This window comes from Balaenoptera ricei, chromosome 3 (assembly GCF_028023285.1).
Source record: "Balaenoptera ricei isolate mBalRic1 chromosome 3, mBalRic1.hap2, whole genome shotgun sequence".
Taxonomy (NCBI): domain Eukaryota; kingdom Metazoa; phylum Chordata; class Mammalia; order Artiodactyla; family Balaenopteridae; genus Balaenoptera; species Balaenoptera ricei.
The window spans coordinates 173,184,061-173,209,898 of record NC_082641.1 but is presented as its reverse complement, the minus strand read 5'-3'; the positions used below and the strand labels follow the sequence as shown (position 1 = coordinate 173,209,898).

Below are 25,838 nucleotides of genomic sequence, written 5' to 3'. Positions count from 1 at the left end.
AGATTTGGGGGTGAGGTCAGTGCACAGGGGCCAAGGACAAGGGCCTGAATGATATAGGTGACAAGTAAATGTTCTAAACAAGTGCTTTCTTGTAGAACTTTCTGCAGTGATAGAAATGTCCTACGTCTGCACTGTCCAATATGGTAGCCACTGGAAATGTGGCTAGTGTGACTGCAGAACTGAATATTTCATTTTATTTCATTTAAATTCATTTAAATTTAAGTAGCCACATGTGGCCGCCCTACTGAACAGCTCACATCCAAACAAACAATCCTGTTTGGCCAAGTAGTGTGTAAAGTTGGCCAAAAGGAAAGAAGGAGGTGTCTTCTCCATGTTTCTGTTTTTCTTGCAAAAGCCTTTGGACAGAGTAACTCCAGGCAGGATGCAGTGGAGGGCGGTGAGTGCTGGAAGGTCAGGAGAGGTGAGGGGAAGTGGGTACACTTACCTGAGTGGGCTGGTTCCCTGTTCATGCCACCCTCTGCCAAGCCAAAGACACTGACCTTACCTTTTCTCCCTTCCAGGATGACACAGAACCATACTTCATTGGAATTTTTTGTTTTGAGGCTGGAATTAAAATCATTGCCCTTGGGTTTGCCTTCCATAAAGGCTCTTACTTGAGGAATGGTTGGAATGTGATGGACTTCGTGGTGGTGCTAACAGGGTAAGTGGCCTGTGCTGTGTTTCGTAGAATTATCTTGAATTACGAGGACTTTGGAAACCTAAGGGTTGATGTGGTCCAGGCTGGGTTCGGGAAGGCTGAGCCCCCATGTTCTTCTTCAATGTGCATGTGCCTTCCTCCCCCCCAGTGGCCTCATCTCAGCTGCATATCAGAGCGGATGCTTTCTGTTACAATTAGAATAATAGCTTATTAGAATTGACTGCTTCCAAAGTGCTTTATGTGCATTCTCTCATTTAATACTCACAACAACCCAATGAATTAGGAAATATTAATATTCCCATGTGACCATTGAGGAATCTGAAGCACAGAGGGACCTTATCTGAGATCACCCAGCTAGTAAGTGATGAAGCTGGGATTTGAACCTGAGATTATGTGATTCCAGAGCTCAAGTTTTTAACTGTTGGGCATGCGTGGTTCTTTTGCTTTGCTTGGGGATATCCTGCCTTTATTTTAAGTTGGTAAATGTTTTTTGAGGACTTCTGGGTGCAAGAGATTGAGGTGGGATTATGGCGAAAACCATTCTAAGAAAGGTGCAGTTACTGCAGTTTTGAGGAGTTTTCAGATCTGATACAATGAACCATAGTTGAAAGGGGAATGTGTATGCACTTTCCACCAAGGACCCTGTATAAGGTAACGCTAGCTGCTATAACAACAACAACAAAAATTCCAAAACTAAGTAATGATTTAAACACAACAGCAGTCTATTTCTCACTCACTGAAAGACCAAAACAGCTGTTTCTCATTGGCAGGCTTCTTTCCTCCACACAGTATTTGAGGGACCCGGGCCCTTGCTACATTGTGGTTCCTTATTGTTGACCCACAGATCAGGTCTGCCTGTCTGCATCAAACCATGGAAGAGAAATGAGCATGGATGGTGATATTTGGGAGGTTGTATGGGCCTGGCTGAGACCCTGCATGTTACCTCTTTCACTCATATGCCTTTGGCCAAAATTCAGTCACATGCCCACACATCGCTGCAGGGAAGCTGGGAAACATCAGACTGTGTTTAGAAGGAAACGGAAATGGATTTGGTGGAGAGCAAGCCAATCTTTGTCACAGACCCCAAAGCCCTTTATCAGGTCCCAATATAGACATTACCATTTTGTGATGATTTCTGGCGCCTTTGCTTACCCACTCCTCTCTCCCAAGCTAAGTTTGTTTCTTCTCTTCCAAGACCCCTGTTCATTGGGAGACGTTCCTCATAGTTATCCTGCATGGGGTCATAGTTCTGTTCTATGGGATCGTATTTCTCCTCTAGGGTTTGTTGCTGCTCCAGGTCCTGTCTCTCTTGGCAGATGTCACAGGTCTTAGTACCCATGCTGTGTTGGCTGGGCTCTCACAATTAAAGTTTTGAACATATCTGTTGTTTCAGAACAATGTTGCTTCTCACAGAAGGAACTGTATCATATTGGGCTGTTTCAGTAGAGGCATTCAGATCTGAGTGGTCTGTTGCGAGCACTGTGGGCTAGCTCTAGCAGGCTTGGGTGTTTACTGAGGGAGTTCTGTTTGCTGTGCCCACACTTCTTTGGCTTGGGACCTTGGAAGGTTCCTGGGACATATTATGGCATTGGGCACTTGTCACTCTCTAGGAAACTCATCTGTGCAAGAGCCCAGCGGTTGACTTTGTTGTTGTAGTTTAAAAAATGTATAATAAAAATAATCAGACATTCGAAAATAAGTAGAGAATAATAGAACAAATGCCTGTGTATGCAAATATTCATTCAATGAGTATTTATTGGGCAACTACTATGTGCCAGGCTCTGGGACATAGCAGTGAACAAAACAGACAAAAGCCCCTCCTCTTGTGGAACTGACATTCTAGTGGTGAAGAAAGACAAAATGCATGCATGAATGGAATATCTAGTGTGTTAGATGTTGATGAGAACTACAGAGAAAAAAATAAAGCAGAGAAGGGATGGGATGTATTATGGGCAGGAGGGCTAGAAGTCAGGGAAGACTTGCATTACGAAGGTGATATTTGAACGAAAACCTAGAGGAGGTGAGTGAAAAAGCCATGAGGATGGCTGAAGGAGGAGAGTGCCAGGCAGAGAGAACAGCAAGTGCAAAGGCCCTGAGGCTGAACTGTGTCTGGTGTGTTTGATGAACAGTGAAGAGGCCAGCGTGCCTGGAGCAGAGTGGGTGAGGGAAAGAGTGGAGGAGGTGAGGACAGGGAGGTGAGATGGCAAACTGCCATCAAAATGAAACCTTTATATATAGCACAGGGAGCTCTACTCCATACTCTGCAATGACCTATATGGGAAAAGAATCTAAAAAAGAGTGGATATATGTATATGTATAGCTGATTCACTTTGCTGTACACCTGAAACTAACACAACATTGTAAATCAACTATACTCCAATAACAATTTTTTTTAAAATGAAACCTTTATAATACAGTGTAAGTCCCTGCATTCCCTTCCCTGGCCCCACTCCTTTCTCTCTCCATCCAGAAACACTTTCCTGAATTTTGTGTTTATCATTTCCATTTGTGTATTTACACTTTTATGTAAGAATATAAGACATATATGGTACCTATTTTACATTTTGACTACATAAGTATATAAGAAGTATATATGTGTTGTTATGCATGCCTTAAGTTTCTCTATAAATGTTTTCTTCTACAAACTGCCTTTAGCATTCAACATGAGGTCAATCTGATTGACAAGAATAGTTCCCATTCATCCATTTTTACTGCTCCATGGTATTCTGTGGTATGAATAGTCTACCATGTATTTGTCCATTTGGGTTGTTTCCAGTTTTGTGCTATTTTGAACCAAGCTGTCTCCTCAATCTTGCCTGTGGATTTCTCTAGGGCATATACCCAGGAGTGGAATTGCTGAGTTGTGTACTGTGTGTATCCCCAGCTTCGCTAGATATTGCCAAATTGCTCTGCAAAGTGGTTGTACCAATTTATGCTTCCTTGGGCTGACTTTTGCTGCCAGGAGCTGGCTTGACCTTGCTGGTGGGAAAGAGCCTTAAAAACCCCTGTTTTTTTGTTTTTTTTAATTAATTAATTTTTGGCTGCGTTGGGTCTTCGTTGCTGCGTGTGGGCTTTCTCTAGTTGTGGTGAACAGGGACTATTCATTGCGGTGCACGGGCTTCTCATTGCGGGGGCTTCTCTTGTTGCAGAGCACAGGGTTCTAGGTGCGTGGGCTTCAGTAGTGTGGCACGTGGGCTCAGTAGTTGTGGCTCGTGGGTTCTAGAGCACAGGCCCAGTAGTTGTGGCGCGCGGGCTTAGTTGCTCTGCGGCATGTGGGATCCTCCCAGACCAGGGCTCGAACCCGTGTCCCTTGCATTGGCAGGTGGATTCTTAACCACTGTGCCACCAGGGAAGTCCCAAAACCCCTGGCTTTTTAAAGACACATGCACCCCAGTGTTCATTGCAGCACTATTTACAATAGCCAGGTCATGGAAGCAACCTAAATGCCCATCGACAGACGAATGGATAAAGAAGATGTGGTACATATATATATAATGGAATATTACTCAGCCATAAAAAGGAATGAAATTAGGTCATTTGTAGAGATGTGGATGGACCTAGAGACTGTCATACAGAGTGAAGTAAGTCAGAAAGAGAAAAACAAATAAGGTATATTAACGCATATATGTGGAATCTAGAAAAATTGGTACAGATGAACCAGTCTGCAAGGCAGAAATAGAGACACAGATGTAGAGAACAAACATATGGACACCAAGGGGGGAAGGAGGGGGTGGGATGAATTGGGAGATTGGGATTGACATATGTACACTACTATGTATAAAATAGATAACTAATGAGACCCTGCTATATAGCACAGGGAACTCCACTTCGCTGTACAGTAGAAACTAACACAACATTGTAAAACAACTATACCCCAATAAAAAACAATTAAATTAAATTTTAAAGAAAACCTGGCTTTTTATAACATGGTTCTTGAAACACCTAGGAAAGCTCACATTCTGCTGAGCATATAGTAAGTCTCAATAAGTGCTCAGTAAGTTGAAAGGCGGCCATTTAATAGGTCAGTCAGTCTGCTACTTGGATGTTTGTATCTGCTCCTTGATTACAACAAGGTGGTCTTTTCTTTTCTAGTTTCCTGTTATCTGCTGGGCCTCTAGAGGAGAAATTCTTCATTTGAGACAGATAGCTTCAGAGTTGGAAGTAATGGGATCCATGAACCCTCTGAAATTGCATGCCAAAATTGTGTGTTTGTATATTTTTCTGGTCTGTAGTTTTCATTAGTCTCAGGGGGTCAAAAGCCACAGGGAGCCACTACTGTAGATTCTATTCATTTCTTAACCTCCTCTCCTTTCCTTCTTTATTTTTCCCCACATTTCTTTCTCTTTCTTTACTCTTACTTCTCCAGTAATCAACCCTTCTTCCTTACTGTCTGGTGGTTCTATCTCCTTCAAATCAGAGGCACATAGCTCAAATGTTATTACTTCAAACTGCAAGGGGCGGTTTAGTCTCCTGTTGGGTTATAAGCTAGGAACAGGGAGAGAAGAATAAAAGCCCTGCAAACCTAGCCTTCTGTTCAATGTCAGCTGTGGGGAAATGCAGTAAACTCTTAATTTCGTGTTCTTGGGGGAGGGGACTCAAGTGTATTAATTTGACATTGAGACAAAGATGACTTGAATGTGCACTTTCTGATTAACTCATTGTGTTCTCACATTTTGAAGCAAACCACAGCATTAAAACACTATTCATTTTTCATGGATTACCAAGGTTTTGGCCTTCTTTTGTGTGACATTTGGTGGAAAAGATCTTACCCGTGGATTTTTGTGTGCTCTGTGTAGCTCAAGGCCCCAGAGAAATTCTAACTTTGTAATTGATCAACCCCTTTTAAAGCATCCTCCCCTTGTATTTGAAGTTCTGATCATTAAACTAAAAATGTGTAAGAGGAAGATTTCAGAAGCTTGGCTATATTTCTGAGATAACAGAGCTTTTACTGTAATGTTCAAATACATGTAAACATCAAAGAGGTCAGATAATACACTTGTACGTGTTAAGAAAAGTGACTGCAAACACTACCAGGGTAGGAATGAAGATGATTTTTTTTTTATTCATGGGCTTAGCACCATACCTGGCATATAGTAGGTGCTCAGTAAAATAAATGCTTGCTAAACTGGAAGGTGGTAACACTTCTGATAATCAGAGTGTTCTGGGGAATTTTCTGAGCTGTTTAAGGAGATGGGGACCATTGCATTGATAGAAATAGTCAAACAGTCCAGGAGCCTATGACAGATACCCTGACATCAGATAAGGCAGGCAAGGGGCAGATGAGCTCTGGGTCTTTATCTACCCTGACATTTTGTGACTGTAAAAAACAAAGGTTCCTTTTTGGAAGGTCCTATGTACCACCCCAGGTTTTGGGCAGTTTTGTGTTGAGGACAGAAATGAGGAAAAGACCCAAGTACTTGGAGACCATCAGGGAAGGGGTGTTGGCTTTGTTTTCATAGCATCATTGAATGTAAGGGCTCAGTGGACTCTGGCAGGTCCAACTCCTTTATTTTACTCACAGGGAGTTAAGACACAGAAAGGCTAAGTAATTTGCCCAAGGTCACGTCGAGATGATGGATAATTAGGAATCTTCCAGAATCAGAAGGTATGTTCATGTCAGGGAGCCTTGGATCCCAGTTTGGGGGGCAATAGGGGTGGTATAGATAAGTACTGCCACCCCTTGGGTTCTGCCATCAGAACTTTGCCTTCTCTTTCTTTCTCTTGTCCCCCCAAGTACCCAGCCTGTGGTCCCTTTATAGAGAAATAGAGTGCCTCAGAGAGTAATTCCAATTCCCCCTTTTTTCTTAGATAGTTGAAGAAACTGATGACCAGAAGGGTCAAAATGACTTGGCCAAAGTCACCCACCGCTCGCTCTCTCTTCCCTTTTTGATTAATTGAACAGCACTTGTAGTCATTCCTCAGCTTCTCCTCTTTCCTTTACCTCCTACACAGCTGTTCTGAGTTGCCTGCAAATAAAAACAGCATTCCAAACAACAACAATAAAACACAAGTAGCATTCTAACTCATGAGACCAATGAACGGCTCCTATAAATGCCAGCTGCATTTTTATTTTAATGTCTCTTTGCATTAATCCCTCCCCTCCCCAAGCAGAGGATCAGTCACTCTTGGTACCAAAAGGATCCCCCACTGTGGCACAAATGCTTTTTATCATTCAGAGAGTTTTATCGTTGAGAGAGCATCGATCTTTTTATTGTTCAGAGCATTTGGTTGTCATGATATTTGCTGAACCATGTTCCATCAGGAACCACCTCACTTCCTAGCAGCAGGAGCTTGTTTCTCCATCTTGTAACAACAGCGACAGTGATAATAATGATGCTGGCTGCCATGATTGTTATTCTTATCATTTATTGAGCACTTACTATGTGCCAGCACTATATTAACAATTTTATGTGCATTATCACATTTCAGTTGCATAAGGCTTTTTTTAGAGATGAATCTGGGGCTCAGAGAGATCAAGCTACTTACAAAGGGTCCCACAGTTAGTAAAGGGCAGATCAGGATCTCAGCTGCTGTGCTAGGACACATCCCTAAATCTAGGATAACCCTGGGCCCAACTTAAATTCAGGCAAAGAGCTATATCCACCCCAGTATCCTTATGAAGATAATACCTGTTATTAACAACAGTGGCAACACTGACAAACTAGAACTTACAAGGCAGTTATAACATGATATACTGTACATGTTTATATGCTCAGTCAATTCTTACAACCCTCTGAGTTAAGTACCATTATTATCCCCATTTCACAGAAGAAGAAACTGAGGCTCAAAGAACTTTAAAAACTTGCCCAGAGTCACCCACCTCATAAATAGTAGATCCAGGATTTGAACTCAGGTAGATCTGGATCCAGAATCCATTTTCTTGAGTCCTATTTCCCTAAAGTCAAGTTTTTCAGGGAAGTCAGGGGAATCCTTCCTTTTCTCCCCCATCTTGGGCTCCATTGTGGCAGGAAAAAAATTGGGCAGATTTCCAGAAATGGTAGATTGGCATAGACTGATGGCTAAGACCTGGGCTTCAAAGTCAGGGGACTCTCTGCCGGCGATGAACTCAAGAATGTGAGTTAATCTCTCTGAATCTTGATTTTCTCACCTGGAAAAGGAGAGTAATGAGAGTGTCTACCCCTTAGAGATGTGGTAGAGAATAAAGAAGGCAATATATGTGGCAGATACTGTGACCTGAGCCGCTGGAGCTTTCTGGGTGCTTCAGAAATGGGAGTTGGTGAACTGAAGGGAAAGTTAAAACAGATTCTTTTGGAGGAGTGTGGTTGATGCTTCACGTGCCCCACTCCTTATTTGTACAGCTCACCTTTGGGTTTACCTGCAACTGTGGTGGGCAGTTCCTATGCAAGCTCACCTCTTTGCACCTCCAATTCTCTCATCTTTCTGCATATGTGTTGGAGAGCCTTCTCCAGAATCTCAGGAGAAGGCGATTTGTTTAGCCCACGTGACAGACACTGAGCACCCCCAGGAGAAGCCCTTAACCAATGAGCAAGGGAGTCAGTGTATAAATACCCTGGTTTTCCCATTGTTCAGTGAGAAAACTCAGAGGTGTGTTCTACAGCCTCTCAAAGGGTCCTCAACAGGATTGAATCCCAGTTGCTCACAATGAAGCCGTTCATTATACACCATTTACCAACTTTTTGCTTTCTAGCTCACCCCCTGTAGCTCCATGGATCACCTCCCAAGAGTCTTTGTCTTGGATCTGCTTTCAGAGGATCCCAAATCAATGCAAGCAGCAATAATCAGAAGCCTAGTGGGTTAGAGATTGCAGCACCCTGCTCAATGCCCAGCACACTTGATTATCAAAAGGTGTCCTCCTTTCTCCCTCTGCCCCCGACTGGGGTGGGGAAGGATTGAGTGAGGGCCAGATGGCCAGGTAATATTGTTCTGTACTGAGCTTCTTGGCCATTTTCCCTGTGTGGCTGGAGAAGTCTTTGCCATCTATCTCTCCACAGGTTTGGGGGCTGATCACGGTCTTGTCCTCTTGAATTGCTGTGACAAATGCCAGCCTGCCTCTAGAGAGGCATCTGGCCACTGCTTCTACAGTTTTCAGGACTAATGACTTCTCTCTTCTCACCAAGGCAGGGAGGTAGCTGCCTGGCGGGCAGAGGAAATCTCAATGGAACGGGAAGCAAGTGGGTGCCTGGGGCCAAGGCAGAGGCTGCCAACCGAGAAGGCGCTGTGCTTTGATTTATGCAGCGAGGAAGTATAGGACCTGCAGATGCTGTGTTGTGACAGAGGTTGCAGAAGCTGGACAATGTCTCCTCTCTCTGAGAACCTGGGCCTGACCCAGAGACAAAAGCCCCTCAGTGGGGTTGTGTAGTAGAAGGGTGAAGCTGGGAACTGGGAGGGGGGTTCGTTTAGGAAAAAGAAAGAACCCATTTTCATGACTTCTCTGGTTATATTCAGCCCTTTGGTGATCTCATCCAACCTCAGGGGTTTAAGTACTCCTTCTATGTTGATGTTTCCCAAACTTAACATCTCCAGCCTGGACCTCTCTCAAAGTACCCACTTTGAGGGAGGAGTTCACCGGCATCTCACACTCAAGATGTCCAAAACTAAACTCCTGATATCCAATATTGCCCCTCCCTGTCTTCCCCTGTCAGTGAATGGCAGCTCTGTCCTTCCAGGAGCTCTGGTCAAAAATCCTGATGCCTCCTCCATCTCTCACACACCCCATGGCCAATCCTTCTGCAAATTCTATAGGTTCCGTCTCTAATATGCATTCACTACTTATCCCACCTCCACTGCCACCACCCTGGGCTGAGCCATCATCATCTCTCGGCTGGTTTGTTAGAGCAGCCTCTGCCCAGGGCTCTCTGCTTCTGCCCTCCTTTCCCACAGCCTGTTATCAACACAAGCAGCCAGAAGGATCCTTTTAGCACCTAAATTAGATCAAATCACTTTTCTGTTCACATCCCTCCTGCGGTTTCTGTCTTGCTCAGTGGAGAATCCAGAGTCCTCAGCATGGCCCACAAGGACCTACCTGCACAATCTGCCCACATCACCTCCCACCCTCATCACCCCCTACCCTCCTCCTTGCTCACTGGGCTTCAGCTTTACCAGGCTCCTGCTGTCTATTTTTTTGAACACTTCAGACAAGTTTGAAAACTCAGGGCCTTTGCACTTCGGGTTCTTCTGCCTGTTAGGTTCTTTCCCCAAATATCTGCTCCATCCATTCTCTTATCTTCAAGACTTTACTTCAGGGTCCCCTGACCCCTTGTCTACAATTTCAACACTCTCCCAACGCTTCCTGTCTTCTTTCTTCTATTTAGATTTTTTCCACGCACTTAGCACTTTCTGACAAACTGGATATTTTACCTATTTATTTTTTGCCCATCTTCTCCACTAGGTCAAGTTCCATGAGGGCAGGGATTTCATTTCTTCTGCCCAAGGTTGTATTCCTCAGTGCCTAGAATAGCACCTGGCACACAGTAAGTAAGTGCTCAATAAATGTTTTTGACTGAATGAATGAATCAGTGGTACTTATGACCTCCCAATGTGGCGGGAAGTTTCACTGAGAAATAAACTGATCTGAAGGCAGAGAAGTCTCTGCCTGAGTGCTCATGCATGACAGCTGGTCTAGATGAGATGGTGCAGTTTTGGAGGGCATTTGGGAGTGTTGCCTTAACTATCGCACGTACTGGGGCTGGGATATGCGTACACGTGGTTTTGGTCCTACTCCAGGAGGTGTGGTGTATCTTTTGTGTCATAGCTCTGAACGGACTAAAACTCCTTCAAAATCAGCTTTGTTAGCTACCTTGCATGAATAAAGTGGCACGAAGATGAACAAGTTTGTGCAGAAGGGGAAGGGCCTGAGCAGGGGTGTGTTCTCGGGCCTGCTGTATGTGGTTGCACACAGGACCAGGCAGCTGGAGTACATTCCCTAAGTGTGTAACTCACCTACGTGTAAACCTCTTTTGGAGAACATCGTGGGCTAAAGAGTATTGAATACTTTACTCCCAAGAGTCCCTTTAGCCCTAAGAAGCTTTGATTTCAGGATTCAGGTTTTTTAGGTGGTACTGTAGAGACACAGGCCATGGGTTGTTTTGTTTTCACTGCTCACAGGCACATTTGGAGACCACCCACAGAATTTCAAGATATGAAACTCTGGCATCAGGGACAGAGGCAGGAAGGAAACCTAAGGCTCTTAAGTCCTGCTCTGGGCACTGAAATGTGGCTGGTGCTGTCTCTTTTGCTTCATGTTGGTATTCCAGGGATTACAGGATATTAATAAGATTGAATGGACAGAAGGGATCAGACTGGGAGGTCTTCATAAACTAGACTGAAGAGTTTATACTGGTAGGAAATAGCCCTGGATATTTTCAAAACAGAAACTGGGAAGTGTGTAGCAGAATCCCATCCTATGCAAATTTCACTTACACAAAATCTTTGATATGTAATTGGCACACATATAAGAAGAAAAAGGAAGAATATAATAATTGAATAGTGAGGTCATTCCTACCTGTCATTCCATTTAGTGAACTTTTCCCAAGGAACCAGCATGATACCTGTTCTTCATAGATCCCAGTACATCAGTTAGGAATGCTTTTTTCTGCAAGTTAACAGAAAAGACAACTAAAAGGGGGCTTTCACATTAAAGGCTTTTGTCACCTGACTTAGAAATCCACAAATCAGTAGACCAGGATTAGCTCAGTGATGTCCTTCTATCCTCCACTCCACCTTCCTCAGTGTGTTGAATTTTTACTTCATGCTTTCTTGCCTCAAGGTTGCGAAATGGCTGTCATGTCTCCTCCTCTCACAGCCTCATCCAAAATCAGGAAAATAATGGCAGAAAGAGAAAACTTTCATTGGAGGCTTTTCTCTTTTTAATCTAGGAAGAAAAATCTTTCCTATAAGTTTCCAGCAGGCTTCCCCCTACATCTTATTGGCCATGCCTGGGTCACATGACCATTTCTAGCTTCAGGAAAGACCAGAAACATGAATACCTACCATTTTTGCTATTTTATGGGAGACTAGCTCTGCCTGTAGGAAAGATGGGAGAAGGAAATGGCTGTGATAGTTAGCAGTGTCTGTCACATGTGCCATACTACTCTCATTCTTTTATATCACATATTATACACACCTGTTACTGCCCAGGCTTAAACACACAAAACCATGTGTACTGTCCCTTATGGATGATTTAAGAGTTTTTCAAGGGCATTTTTGAGTATATACAATTTTTCCCTTGTGCACTGACTTCAGAACCATAACTTAACTCTCCCATGTAAGATAAAACATCAGTTTGGAGAGTTGAGTTCAAATCCTGGCTCTGCCACTAAGATGTGTGACTTTGGGAAATGATTTATTCGACCTAGTCCTTGTTTTACTCATTTGTTAAATGAGGCTCATATTAATACCTCATTGGGCTGAGGTGAAGATTAGATGGGATAATTAGTACATAGTAGGGGCTCAATAAAATATAGTCAACAGGATGGGGGAGGGGGGAGGAGGGAAAAAAGGGGTAAAGGAGGAAGAGGAGGAAGATTCCTGACTGTGATGGAGTAAGTCCTAGAATTGAGATGATTCTAAGTCTGGGATGATTCGGGACTCACTTAGGATAATGGAAATAGGAAGGAAAAGATGGATTTAAGGTCTATTTCACCAAGAAAGAGAACATTCCAGAACATGACAATCAACTGACTATTGGCTGGTGTAATGGTGGTACCATTGCAGGATCACAGGGTGCTTCTAGTGGGAAGAACTTATTTCAATCATGTTGAGGTCCCTGCAAGACATTAAAGCAGAAATATTGCTTTGCAGACAGATGTAGATATAGTTAAAGCTTGACTGGCCTATCCAGACTTGAGTCATCCACGAAAAGTTGGTTAAATCTGAGAGTGACTGAGCCTTGTAGGCATGATGATGTAATAGACAGGAACACGGGGTCAAAGAGGCACCCACACTTAGGGACCAGAGGGAGAAAGAAGAGCAGAGAAGGAAACAGAAGATGTGGTAGACGGGTAGTTAGGAAGAGAGACGTGCCATAGTCAGCTATGTTGATTGCAACAGAAGAGAAAAGAAAATCTCTGGGGCTTTGGGGCTTTGTACAGGCATGCCACAGAGATATTGTGGGTTCGGTTCCAGGTCACCACAATAAAGTGAATAGCGCAATAAAGCGAGTCACACGAATTTTTTGGTTTCCCAGTGCATGTAAAAGTTATGTTTACACTATCCTATAGTCTATTAAATGTGCAATACATTATATCTAAAAAATGTGCATGCCTTAATTTAATAATATTTAATTGCTAAAACATGGTAACCATCATCTGAGCCTTTAGAGAGTTGTAGTAGTAACAAAGATCACTGATCACAGATCCCTATACCAAATATATTAATAATAATATATATGTTATTATTAATAATGAAAAAGTTTGAAATATTGCGAGAATTACCAAAATGTGAATTTGCTCATGAAGTGAGCAAATGCTATTGGAAAAATGGCACCAGTAGACTTGCTGAATGCAGTGTTCCTACAAACCTTCAATTTGTAAAAAAATGCAGTATCTCCAAAGCACAATAAAATGAGGTATGCCTGAAAATGGGGGAAAAAGAGGGTTGTTTTTAGGGAAGTTGGGGATGCATGAAATCTTGGCAGTGGAATTCTGATTGAAAAGAAAAGTAAACAATAAGTCTAACCCATTCAGGAAGTTTGGCACAGAAAGGAAGGAGGGAAATATTTGGTCTTTCCTACCATCTATGCCAAAGATATGATGGGTTAGGTGGTCTCATTGAGGAATAGCTCAGTTTCCTGGGCCTTTTTCCTCTCCTTAACAAAATTTTACATCAGAAGTGTAAGATTATGGGCATGTTTAGAAAGATGAAGAAAATGGGCAGCACATATTATCTTGTATCTCTTCATAAATAAAGTTCTGGTTATATCATACCAAAACATCTGGACAGATTTTCATGAAATGTGGAGGGTACATTTGGGATGGTTTTACTCAATGATGTACAGGAAATTCGCTTGAGATCCACTAGGGCAGCAGAAATTGAGGTACAACTCTGGTTGGCCTCTTCTTGGGAGTGATATGTCTTATGGTTTCAAATCTGAGCCCTACATTGAAAGGTAATTAGGTAGTAGAGTCTTCAAGTTGCAACACTGGTCTGCAACACAGCTATTTCTTGTTCAGGCAACTCTAAATGAGAGGGCAGCCTGTATACACACACAATGATTAGACAATGGACTTTGGAGTTGGAACAGATTTAAAACCCAGCTCCACTGTTTCCAAGCTGTGTGACCTTGGGCAAGTGATTGTACCTCTCTGAATGTTAGCTTCTTCAACTGGAAAACAGGATAATGATACTCCCTCCCATGTAGAGTTGTTTAATGAGTTAGTATCTGACACATGGTACACTGGGTTTATGAATGGTATTTACCAGTGGATGGTCTGAAGAAAGAGGAAGGGATATGGCACTTCTTTGGACCTCAGCTTCCTCATCTGTGAAATGGGAATAATAATTGTACCTACCTCATAAGGTAGGATTCAATGAGATAATATATGTAAAACACTTAGAAAGTGGCAGAGAGTAGGTACTCAATGATATTAGCTATTGTAAGACTAATAACTATAATTATAATGATGATAATAATTATTACTACTTCTCCAGGCCCAGTTCCATAGACCGGCAAGTTAACTGTAGAGAACATACTGCTGGACCACAGGACCCCATATTCACAAGTTGAAAGTTGAAGGGGGGGATTCTTCCTCTGTCCACCCCTTGGTAGTCAGGGCATGTGAGTTAAACTCGACCAGTCCTGTGCTTCCTCACCCAAGAATTTGAAAATGGAGGAAGTGACTCAACCATCAAGTATGGCTCCAGATTCCTTCATGGCAGCCTGCTGCAATGGGGTTGGTCTCGCTGCATTGTCCCTGCCCATTTTCCAAGCCCCCTCCTCAGGCCTCTTGTTGTTTATCTGAGCTTCCTAAAAATCCCTTTTATGCCGAAGACAGCCGGTCAGTTTCTGGGTTTTGCAACCCAGAACCTAAACCAGCCCTGGGCAGGTGGTTTGTTTGGACATCCCGGGAAACATAGGGGAATAGAGGGCTCAGATAGTGAAGAGGAGGCAGCCAGTAAAACAGACTCACATCTCAAAATCAAACGTATGGTTACCAAAGGGGAAACGTGGGGGGCAGGAGATTGGGATCAACGTATCCACACTACTATATATAAAATAGGTAATTAATATGGACCTACTGTAGAGCACAGGGAACTCTACTCAATACTCTGTAATAACCTAATAACCTATATGGGAAAAGAATCTGAAAAAGAATGGATATATATATATATATGCACATATATACATATATAAACACACACATACACACACATTAAGCCCCCTGCATACAAAACTTCAAGTTGCTAACTTTCAAAGATGCGAACGTGTGTTCACATGTCCAGTCACATAAGTTAGTTCACGTGCCTGGCGTTATCTGTAAAAGTTGGGTACCTAGGCTAACTTTGTTGGACTTATTATGAACAAATTGGACTTAACGAACGCACTCTCGGAACGGAACTCGTTCGTATGTAGGGGACTTACTGTGTGTATATATATGTATATATATATATATGTATATACATATATATAACTGATTCACTTTGCTGTATACCTGAAACTAACACAAAACTGTAAGTCAACTATACTCCAATAAAAAATTTTTAAAAAAAAAGAAAAGAAAAATAAACAGGAAAAAATGTTGGATTAGCAAACAAGTTTGTGCCGTGGGCGACTAGCACTTGCTTAATCTCTCTGGAGAACTTTGGGAGGCCAAGTAGAACATGCCCCTCAGAGTTAGCCCACCAAAGAAGCAAGGGAGCTGGGATGGGGGAATCCTTCTGGGCTCTGAGCTCCCTGGGTCTCCTGGCTGGCCCTACATTTGGGTTGAACACGCTTCTGTGGCCAGGAGATCATAGATGGTCACAGTGAAGTGTGGGACACAGGCATGGCGCCCACAGTATCTGCCTTGCTGGCCACACTTACCTAGTTCTGCTGTGAATTGTCATTCAACTGCTTAGGTTTCCTAGTGAAGCATTTGGAGAATCGGTTCATCCCTAAGGCTCACCCTGTTGGCCCCAAGTAGGAAGTGAGGACAGTTGCTGCATAGGGAAGGGATAAATGAAGGGCGGCTGAAAGCCTGACCCTTGTCCTTTGGGGAGTTTTGGCTCTGTCGATATTCCTGAGACAAGGCACTCCCTCTCCTTCCTGGCCTAGTGGGTCACAGGATTTCTGTGCAGAGAAGAGCAGAGGTCAGCGTGCATTAAAGGCATGAAAATTCGAAGCGGAAGAGCCAAACGGGGTCCAGGTGGGATCCAGGACCCAGGATTAGGGATGAGTTAGCAACATTTTTTATTGTCTTTGGCTGGCAACAATTGAGTAGAATTTGTTCCAGGAAGGCAGAAATGAGCAAACTGGGCTTCTCTCACTGGGAGGTGAGAATTGCATCAGCAGGGTAGCCTCTCCATTGGGGATGGCACAGCAGCCCATGTGTTCACTCCTGAAAAAGGAATAAGTGTGGGTCCTCTATTCCTATTGTGGAGTCTTATGTAGCCCAGAAACAGGGAAACATTTGAAGGACGTATTAGGATGCATTCAGTGGCATGTAACAGAAAATCCAACTCATGGTGGCTTAAACAAATAGGGGCTTATTCATTCTCATGTTACAAAATGTCTGGAGTGGGTACTGGTTGGCATTGGCTGACATCTCTGCAATATTCCTGGCCTTTACCTCATGGTTGCAGAATGGTTGCTAGAGCTCCTAGCATCACGTCTACATTCAAGGCAGGGAAGAAGCAGGTTGGCAGTTTTGGTGAGACTCAGCTGTGTGCTTTACCTGGTCTCAGTTGAGCTCATTCAAGCATCTGTGGTCAGCTGTGGGGCAGTTGGGTGGCTCTCCTGTTTGGGTGTTGGCTGGCTGTAGGCTGGTCTAAGGTGGTCTTGGCTGGGACCACTGTGCTCTGCTCCACATAGTCTTGTCCTCCAACAGGATAGCTTGAGCTTGTTCACATGGAAGAAGCAGGATTCTAGGAGAAAGAGGAAGCACACAGGTCTCTGGAGGGCTAGTCCTAGGAATGGACACCCTCAATTTGGCCACTGTTGGCCAAAGCAAGCAGTAAGCCTAGTCCATATTCAAGGGGTGGGGCAATAGACCCCCCCCTACTCTTGGTGGGAGAGCAATACATCACATTGCAAAGGGTGTATATCCAAGAAGTTATTCATTGGGACCATTGTGTCCCCAATTCCTATCCTCTGAGGCCATCTGCCCCATTCCTTTCCATTCCTGACTCTTAGCAAGAAATGGGAATGATGTGTTATTATTACCATGTCACTCACACAGTGAAAAGGAGAGAAAATGTGAACAAAGGCTCTGCTGAGAGCCCAGGGCTGGTCATACAGCCACCTGGGAATTAAAGGTGAGGAAGATTACACAGTCTCCTCAGATTCCTTCCGCGTTTATCAAATCTCGACTTGATATCTGAGTTCTGAGCCCTCATGGGTGGTTAAAGCAAGAGAAAAGATTTCTTGCCTGCCACGTTTGTTTGTTTGTTTTTGGCGGCGTCTCTTTGTGGCGGCACGCGGGCTTCTCTCTAGTTGCAGTGCGTGAGCTTCTCTTTAGGTGCGGCGTGCAGGTTTTCTCTCTCTAGCTGCGGCGTGCAGGTGCCAGGGCACGTGGGCTCTGTAGTTGTGGCGGGCCGGCTCCAGAGCACTTGGGCTCTGTAGTTTGCAGCACACGGGCTCTCTCATTGAAGTGCACGAGCTCTCTCGTTGAGATGCGCGACCTCAGTAGTTGTGGCGTGCGGGCTTAGTTGCCCCGCGGCATGTGGGATCTTAGTTCCCCGGCCAGGGATCTATCCCACATCCCCTGCGTTGGAAGGCAGATTCTTTACCACTGGACCACCAGGGAAGTTCCTTGCCTGCCATGTTGAACTGGCATAGTTCACGGTGATGCATCCCAGCTCCCTATGTCAACGGGAGCTTTTGATTTCATTTTTCCTTTTAAACGTCACTTTCTCCTGATTATAGCTGGATGAAAACCTCATTCTGATTCTGTCGGCTCGGAGGGACAGAGACCAGGCTGGTGGGCATGTGTGTGGAGACCTTTTTGTTCATCCCTTTCCCTTCACACCCCAACTCTTTCTTTTGGTTTCTGCCTTCTTTTTTGTAGCTACTCCCACCTCTCTTCCCTCCTGGAATTCTAGCTTTATGAGAACCCAGACCAGTGGGGGAGGTCAACCTCAAAGAAAGGAAATTGGCATTAATTGAGCACTTCCTATGTGCCAGACCCCTTACATACCTTATCACCTTCAAACCTCCCCTCAGCTCCATGAATATTATCACAGATGAGGAAAACTAGACTCAGAGAGGCAAAGCCACATGTCCAAAGTCACACAAATAGGAGGTCCTGGAGCCAGGATTTTGGATGCAGATCCACCCCACGGCAGAGCCAGGCTTCCTTCTGTCCACTATTGCATGTTAGAGGGAGAAAATAAGAAAAGGGACGCCAGCCTCCTATATCAGTAGTACCTGCCCACTCACCTCAGGACCTTTGCACATACTACTGCTTGTGTCTGCAACATGCTCTCTTCTCTCTGTCTGGTTACTTCTTACTCAGACATGATACTTAAAGTGTTTAACATCCAGGGTGGCATGGGCCCTGACCAATTAGAAAGGAGGCTCCCTTTTTTGTGCCAAGTGTGGACCCTTCATGGGGAGATCCAGGAGACTTGGAAGGGGGCTGAGGTGCCGAGGGGCACTCATGGGGCTCAAGGAAGTACATATTTACGGATATAAATAGTCTCTTCCTCCAGAATGCCTTCCTGGCCTCCCCACCTAATGCCCACCATGGGGCCAGCTTAGATGTCTTCTTTATGGGCATCTGGTGGCATCTGTGTGAAACCTTTCACCATTGTTTACTGGGTTAATCATCTATCTTCTTCCTCTGGAGGGCAAAGACTGAACCCAGAACCTAGTACAGAACCTGAGAATGGGGCTCAGTAAACATCTATTGAAAGAATAAGTGAATGAATGAATGAATGAATAGCTGGTGGTAGAGAGAACCATGCCTTTTGGTAGGTTTGCGTAGACGTTGCTGAAGGGTAGACAGTGGGAAAAACGGGATATCCTTGATTTTAGTCTTGTGCTCTGAAGTGGGAGTGAAGCAACAGAGACACAGGAGCTGCCAAGGTTCCCCTCTCAAGCTGGCCTTGTGCCAGGGGCTGTGCCACCCAGGGGGACATCCTGGGAAGCCTTGGGCACCAAGAGCAGTGGGGACCTGGAGAACACAGGGGGCTGGGGGAAAGCCCCTAATTTCCCATTCTCTAGTCCTTTCTAAAGGAGTGGGCAAAGGTTAGCATGTTTTTAAATGGTAGGTTCAACAGCAAAGCCCACTGATCAAGAGCCAGATCCCGGAGTTAGACAGACGTGGGCTTCCCAGCATCCAGCTGTGGGACCTGCGGCAGTTATAATCAACACTGACATTCATTGAGAATTTACCATTGTGGCCGGTGCTGTTCTCAACCCTTGGAGTAAATTATCTCATTTAATCCTCCAAGAACATCCCTCTTGGTAGGTGCTGTCATTGTCCCCATTTCACAGCTGGGAAAACAAGGACAGAATGGCTGAGGGGCCCCCTGAGAAGAGTGAAGGGAAGGGCCAGGGCAGGGACCCAGGCATTTGGGTGCTGCCCACTCGCCTCCACCCCTCTGCTGACCTCTGGTGTACCTTCTTGTCTCTCTGAGCCTCAGTTTCCTCATCTGAGGAATGGGGCTTATACCTATTTTGCAGGGTGAATAAAGACATTCGTAATAATGGTGACCACAGATACAATGCATGCCGTGGCCAGGCTCTCTGCTTTAAGGACTTTACAAGGATCAGCGCATTCAGCCCCTGTCTCCCCATGGGGTGTGAACTGTCATCATTCCCATTTTATAGATGAGAAGACTGAGGCTCAGAAAAGCTAGAGGACTTGACCCAAGCCACACAGCTAGGAAGTTGCGGAATTGGGATTTACATGAGGAAGCTTGGCCCTGGGATCGAAGCTCTTAATAGCCACACTCAGTACATGGAGAGAAGGTGTTTGATTCGGTGATTATCTGATGCGGGAATCAGGGAGGTAAAGACCCTGCTTCCAGACATCCGCTGCTTAACTTGGCTCCAAAGGGGCGGTGGCTGGTGGATGCAGTGCTGTCCGAGAGAGTTTAGCTGGATACACGGCAACTGGCAACCGTTCTCTTGTTAATAATAATAATTGCTTTCTTTTACAGTGTGCTTTTTGTGCGCCAGGGGCTTGTCTAAACCCTTTGCATAGATCCACTCATTGGTGCCTCACAGTGACTCTGCAGTTGGGGCCGTTAGCACCCCTGCTTGTGCATGAGACCCCGGGAATGAGGTCAATGATCTGACCTGCACCCCTCAACCAGATCGAGGTCAGCCTTAGCCCAACTCAGGCCCCGATCCAAGGCTGTGTACAAGCCGGTTTCCACATCTCTAGGGGTCCATCTTCTTCAGCTGACATAGGAGGTACTGAACTGTATGACTGACAAAAGAACTCTGATCATTGTTGCCCAAACCTGCCATCTTCTCTGTCTTAATTAAGGCAGCTTCATCATTCCAGGTGCTGGGGCCCCAAACCTCAGGGTCTTTCTCTATTCCCCTTTATCTCAACCCCTACATCCAATCTATTAGCAAATCTTGTTGGTTTCTTCTTCAGTATCTACCCAGAAATCCACCGGCTTCTCACCACCTTCACAGTCCTACTCTGGCCGTGCCCCCATATCCTGGTCTCTTAATGTTCCCCCTCGCCCTTTCCTCCATAGACTATTTTCCCCCCGCATAGAAGCCTGAGGGTGCCTCTGAGTGCCTGAGTCAGGCCATGTCCCTCCTCTGCTCAGAACCCTCTGTGGCTGTCTCCTCTCTCAGAGAAAAAACCCAAGTCCGCCCCATGGCCCACAAGGCCCTGCATCCTCTGTCCCCTCCTCTCCTAGCCTTCACCTTTCCCCACTCTCCTCACTCACTCACTCAGCTCCAGCCTTGTGGGCCTCCTCATTGTTCCTTAAACACACCAGTCATCATCCAGCCTCAGGGCCTTTGCATGAGCTGTTCCCTCCATCAGGTCTCCATATGACTCCTCATTTGCTTTGGGTCTTTGCTTAAATGTCCTTCAACACTGTCATTGCCCCACCCCTCTCCTGATAACTCACACTCCCCCTTCTCCATTTTATTTCCCTCCACACCTCGGATGGGCAACTGCCAGACCACATTTATTTTTTATCTGGGTTATCATTCATCTCTACCACAAGAATATCAGACCCACGAGAATGGGGACTTTTGTCTGTTTGTTTCACTACTATGTTCCAGAGTCTAGAACAGGGCCTGCAACATAATAGGTGCTCAATAAATAATTTGTGCAATGAATTGTCCCAGTGAAATGCTCCAGGGGTCATTGAGTCCCTGCCCTGATTAGGTGGCAGGGTGCCCAGCCCTGCCCGATCGTCCAAGGCACTTGCCCTCCTCCGCCTACACAGCCTGTTCTGTCTCCTCCTGACCAGCTTGCCTCACTGTTCTTCCTTTCTTTAAAAATTTTCATTGTGGTAAAATACGTATAACAAAATTTACCATTTTAACCATTTAAAAGTTTTTCTTATTGAAGTATAGTTGATTTACAATATTGTGTTACTTTCAGGTGTACAGCAGTGATTCAATTATACATATATATATATTCTTTTTCAAATTATTTTCCATTATATGTTATTACAAAATATTGAGTAGAGTTCCCTGTGCTATACAGTAGGTCCTTGTTGCTTATCTATTTTATATATAGTAGTGTGTGTATGTTAATTCCAAACTCCTTATTTATCCCTCCCCCACCCCCTTTCCCCTTCGGTAACCATGAGTTTGTTTGTTTTCTAAGTCGGTGAGCCTCTTTCTGTTTTGTAAACAAGTTCATTTGTATCATTTTCTTAGATTCCTCATATATGTGATATCATATGATATTTGTCTTTCTCTGTCCGGCTTACTTCACTTAGTATGATAATCCCATTTTAACCATTTTTAAGTGTACTGTTCAGTGGCATTAAGGACGTTCACATTGTCATGCGACCATCACCACCATCCATCCCCAGAACTTTGTCATCTTCCCAAACTGAAACTCTGTCCCCATTAAACACTAACTCCCCATTCCCCCTCCCCCAGCCCCTGGCAACCCCCGTTCTACTTTCTGTCTCATGAATTTGACTCCTCTAGGGACCTCATATGAGTGGAATCATACAATATTTGTCCTTTTTTGACTGGCTTATTTCACTGAGGGTAATGTCCTCAATTCATCCATGTTGTACCATGTGTCAGAATGTCTTTCCTTTTTAAGGCGGAATAATATTCCATTGTCTGGATGGACCACGTTTTGTTTATTCAGTCATCCATTAATGGACACTTGGGTTGCTTCCACCTTTTGGTTATTACAAATAATGCTGCAATGAACATCGGTTGTGCAAGGATCTATTTAAGTCCCTGCTTTCAATTCTTTTGGGTATATACCCAGAAGTAAAATTGCTGGATCATTGTTCTTCCATTTTTTGAAAAAATCAAGATTTTTTACTCACTGGGGCCCTGGAGGTCTCATTAGCTAAAGCTTTCCTGGGACATTTTGAAACTAGAAATAGGGGTGAGGGGTACAGTGCGGGGGTTGCAGGCGGTGGGGGGGGGGGCGACAGCTCTTGTGTCAGCTTTTTTTAAACAAACCAGGAGGAAGATGTGTGAAATCCCTCCCTCCCCACCCCACCCGCTCCAGTATCTCAAAATACCCCCCTGCTTCAGGAAATGGCTGTGGTATCAGGAAGGCAGCGTGTGGCATCTGAGACACAATATCACAAGTGGCTGGGAGCCCAGAGAGAAACCAGGACAGACGCGCTGGGGACACGGGCTGGAGATGGAGCTAATTTTAGGGGCTGAAGAGGCTGAGAGAAAGGGGGGGGGGGGGGGAGTGCGCGCGTGCTCGCGCGCATGCGCAGGCGTGGCATGCACACAGTGTCGGAGGCCTCGTGGGGGAGGAGATGCTGATTAAGTTAGCTTAGGGAAGGTAAAGCTAACGGGAAGGGGACCAAGACCCAACACAGGGGGGTGGTAAGTAAGTCCCAAGATGTGAACCCCAGGATCATGGTGACGGTCGGTGTTAGTCGACAAGTGGAATAGAGATGATCGTATTTATGGAGACTTGGCCGTGTGAGGCACTTCACCCACATTATCTTGATGGTCATTCTCCGAGAAAGACACCATTATTATCTTCCATTTATGAGCAGGGAAACTGAGGCACTGAACTAAATAACTTCCTCCATAAGAAGCTCCAAGGGAAATTCTCAGTAAATGGTAGTGGTGGTTTTGTTATGTTTTGGGATGATATTGGCAGGTAAAGGGGAAATTTTCTATTAATTCAAAAATTGCTTACTGAGTTCCTATTATGTGCCAGGCCCTGAGAGTACAGTGGCCAATAAGACAGATATCTTTCCTGCCCTAGTGAACTTCAGCCTAGCTACACTGCACTCATCAGCCTAATAATTCTCTTAAATTGTGGTAAGAATAACAACAACTAGCACTTACTATGAGCCAGGCGCTGTTCTGAGCCCTTTTCGAATATTAGCTCATTCAATCTTCACGAAGGTCCTATAAGGTAAGAGTTGTTATTATGCATATTTTATATGTGAGGAATGTGAGGCACAGAGAGATTAAGTAACTTGCCCAAGGTCACACAGCTAGTGACCCAAACCCGGGAGAGTGGTCGCATTCTGTGTTCTTTACCACTGTGCTTTCCTGCCCCTCTGATAAAAATAATCTTTAGTCACATTGAGCTATTGCTATGTGCTGTGCCATTCACACACATCTCATTGGACCCTGGCAGCAATCCGATGTGGTTTGTTCTCAATGATCCCCATTTTATGGAGAGAGAAACTGAAGCCCAGAGAGCTTAAATAGTTTGCTCAAGATCTTGCAGCTGAGGACTCTGGAGTCGCAAATTTGGGGTGGCCTTGGACCCTGCAACTGAGGCTCCAGTGGCTCATAGTGGGGAGGCTTTTATAGGTGCATTTATTCCATTTTCTCTGCTTCTGTGTAAAGATAAACACACCAAGTCCCTTTGCTGTAAACTGTGGGACATAATTATTTAACGGAAGGTAAATGCTTTAGAGATGGAAATTGCTGTGCAGGCATTGTTGCCTGCATACTAATGCAACACAATGTGTCTTTCTTCTGTCAGGCATTTTAGACAAATTCTATTTTCCTCAAAATATTTTGCCAGAGAAAATAGCAAATGGGAAAGAAATTCAGAGACACAGGCAGGGAGAGGAAACCATTCTCTTGGGTTTAAATAGAACAGCTGAGTAGCTAAGAGCATGGATCTCGAGTTAGGCAGGTGCCAATTTTCAGCTTACTTCCTCCCAGCAAGCAAGATGCTGGTTCTCTGTGTGCCTCAGTCTACCCATTTGTCCAGTGAGGAGGATAATTGGACCTGCCTCTCACCGGTTTACCGATTCCCTCTCTAGCTGTGTCTAATCTGCTGTTAACCATGCCCATTAAGTTTTTTAATTCCGAGTATTAAAATTTTCATTTCTATGAGTTCCATCTGGTCCTTTTCAACCTGCTTCATATTTTGTAGTAAATTTGTTTCCCTTTTTTTTTTTAACATCTTTATTGGAGTATAATTGCTTTACAATGGTGTGTTAGTTTCTGCTTTATAACAAAGTGAATCAGTTATACGTATACATATATCCCCATATCTCTTCCCTCTTGCGTCTCCCTCCCTCCCACCCTCCCTATCCCACCCCTCTAGGTGGTCACAAAGCACTGAGCTGATCTCCCTGTGCTATGCAGCTGCTTCCCACTAGCTATCTATTTTACATTCAGTAGTGTATATATGTCCATGCCACTCTCTCACTTTGTCCCAGCTTACCCTTCCCCCTCCCCATCGCCTCAACTCCGTTCTCTAGTAGGTCTGTGTCTTTATTCCCGTCTTGCCCCTAGATTCTTCATGACCTTTTTTTTTTTTTTTAGATTCCATATACATGTGTTAGCATACGGTATTTGTTTTTCTCTTTTTGACTTACTTCACTCTGTATGACAGACTCTAGGTCCATCCACCTCACTACAAATAACTCAATTTCGTTTCTTTTTATGGCTGAGTAATATTCCATTGTATATATGTGCCACATCTTCTTTATCCATTCATCTGTCGATGGACACTTAGGTTGCTTCCATGTCCTGGCTATTGTAAATAGTGCTGCAATGAACATTGTGGTACATGACTCTTTTTGAATTATGGTTTTCTCAGGGTATATGCCCAGTAGTGGGATTGCTGGGTCATATGGTAGTTCTATTTTTAGTTTTTTAAGGAACCTCCACACTGTTCTCCATAGTGGCTGTATCAATTGACATTCCCACCAGCAGTGCAAGAGGGTTCCCTTTTCTCCACATCCTCTCCAGCATTTATCGTTTCCCTATGGCAGGGTTTCTTAACTTTGGCACTATTGACGTTTTGGGCTAGATCATACTTTACTCTAAGGGGCCGTCCTGTGCACTGCAGGGTGTTGAGTGACATCCCTAGTCTCCACCTGGTAAATGCCAGTAGCACCCCCTCCCCAGCAGTGACAACCAAAAATGTCTTCAGATATTGCTAAATGTCCTGTGGGGGGGCAGACTCATTGCCACTTGAGAATTGCTGTATAGGTATTTTCAAGCACATCTTATATTTCCTTAAACATAATATGCAAAGAATTATCTTATAATCAGTGTCTGATAACTTAAGTATTTAAATTCCTTTTGGCTTTTTTCCTGCTGTCTCTTGCTTCCTTGAGTGTTTTATTATTCTTGATTGTGAAACGCTCATTTTCTTTGGGACATTGCTGGAGGGAATTCTTTGAGGCCTGAAATGAAGGTGTATCTTCCCCGGAAGAATTGCACTTACTTTATCCAGGTGCCTGGGGCACTCACATCCCAGGGTCACCTTAAACTTTTGGACCACCTATGTGTTGAGAATTTAGGATGCCAGTGTTTGCAAGAGTCAGCTTGTGATCATTTTTAAAGGCTTTTATTTTTCTCCTTCTCAGCTAAGTGCCAAACTAACTTTCCTCAAATTCTTTTGGGATGGGAGGATGCAGTAAATTTACTCCAGGTTTCTTT

At 44.4% G+C, this 25,838-nt stretch overlaps 1 protein-coding gene across 1 annotated transcript in view; it reads left to right on the top strand.

Annotated features, from left to right (window-relative positions):
- The window catches only part of CACNA1A (calcium voltage-gated channel subunit alpha1 A), a 236,845-nt gene that overhangs the window by 44,460 nt on the left and 166,547 nt on the right, over positions 1 to 25,838 (top strand). Inside the window, exon 3 of the mRNA XM_059918274.1 lies at positions 522 to 661. Coding sequence (XP_059774257.1) covers positions 522 to 661 — 140 coding nt within the window. The remainder of the gene's footprint in view (positions 1 to 521; positions 662 to 25,838) is intronic.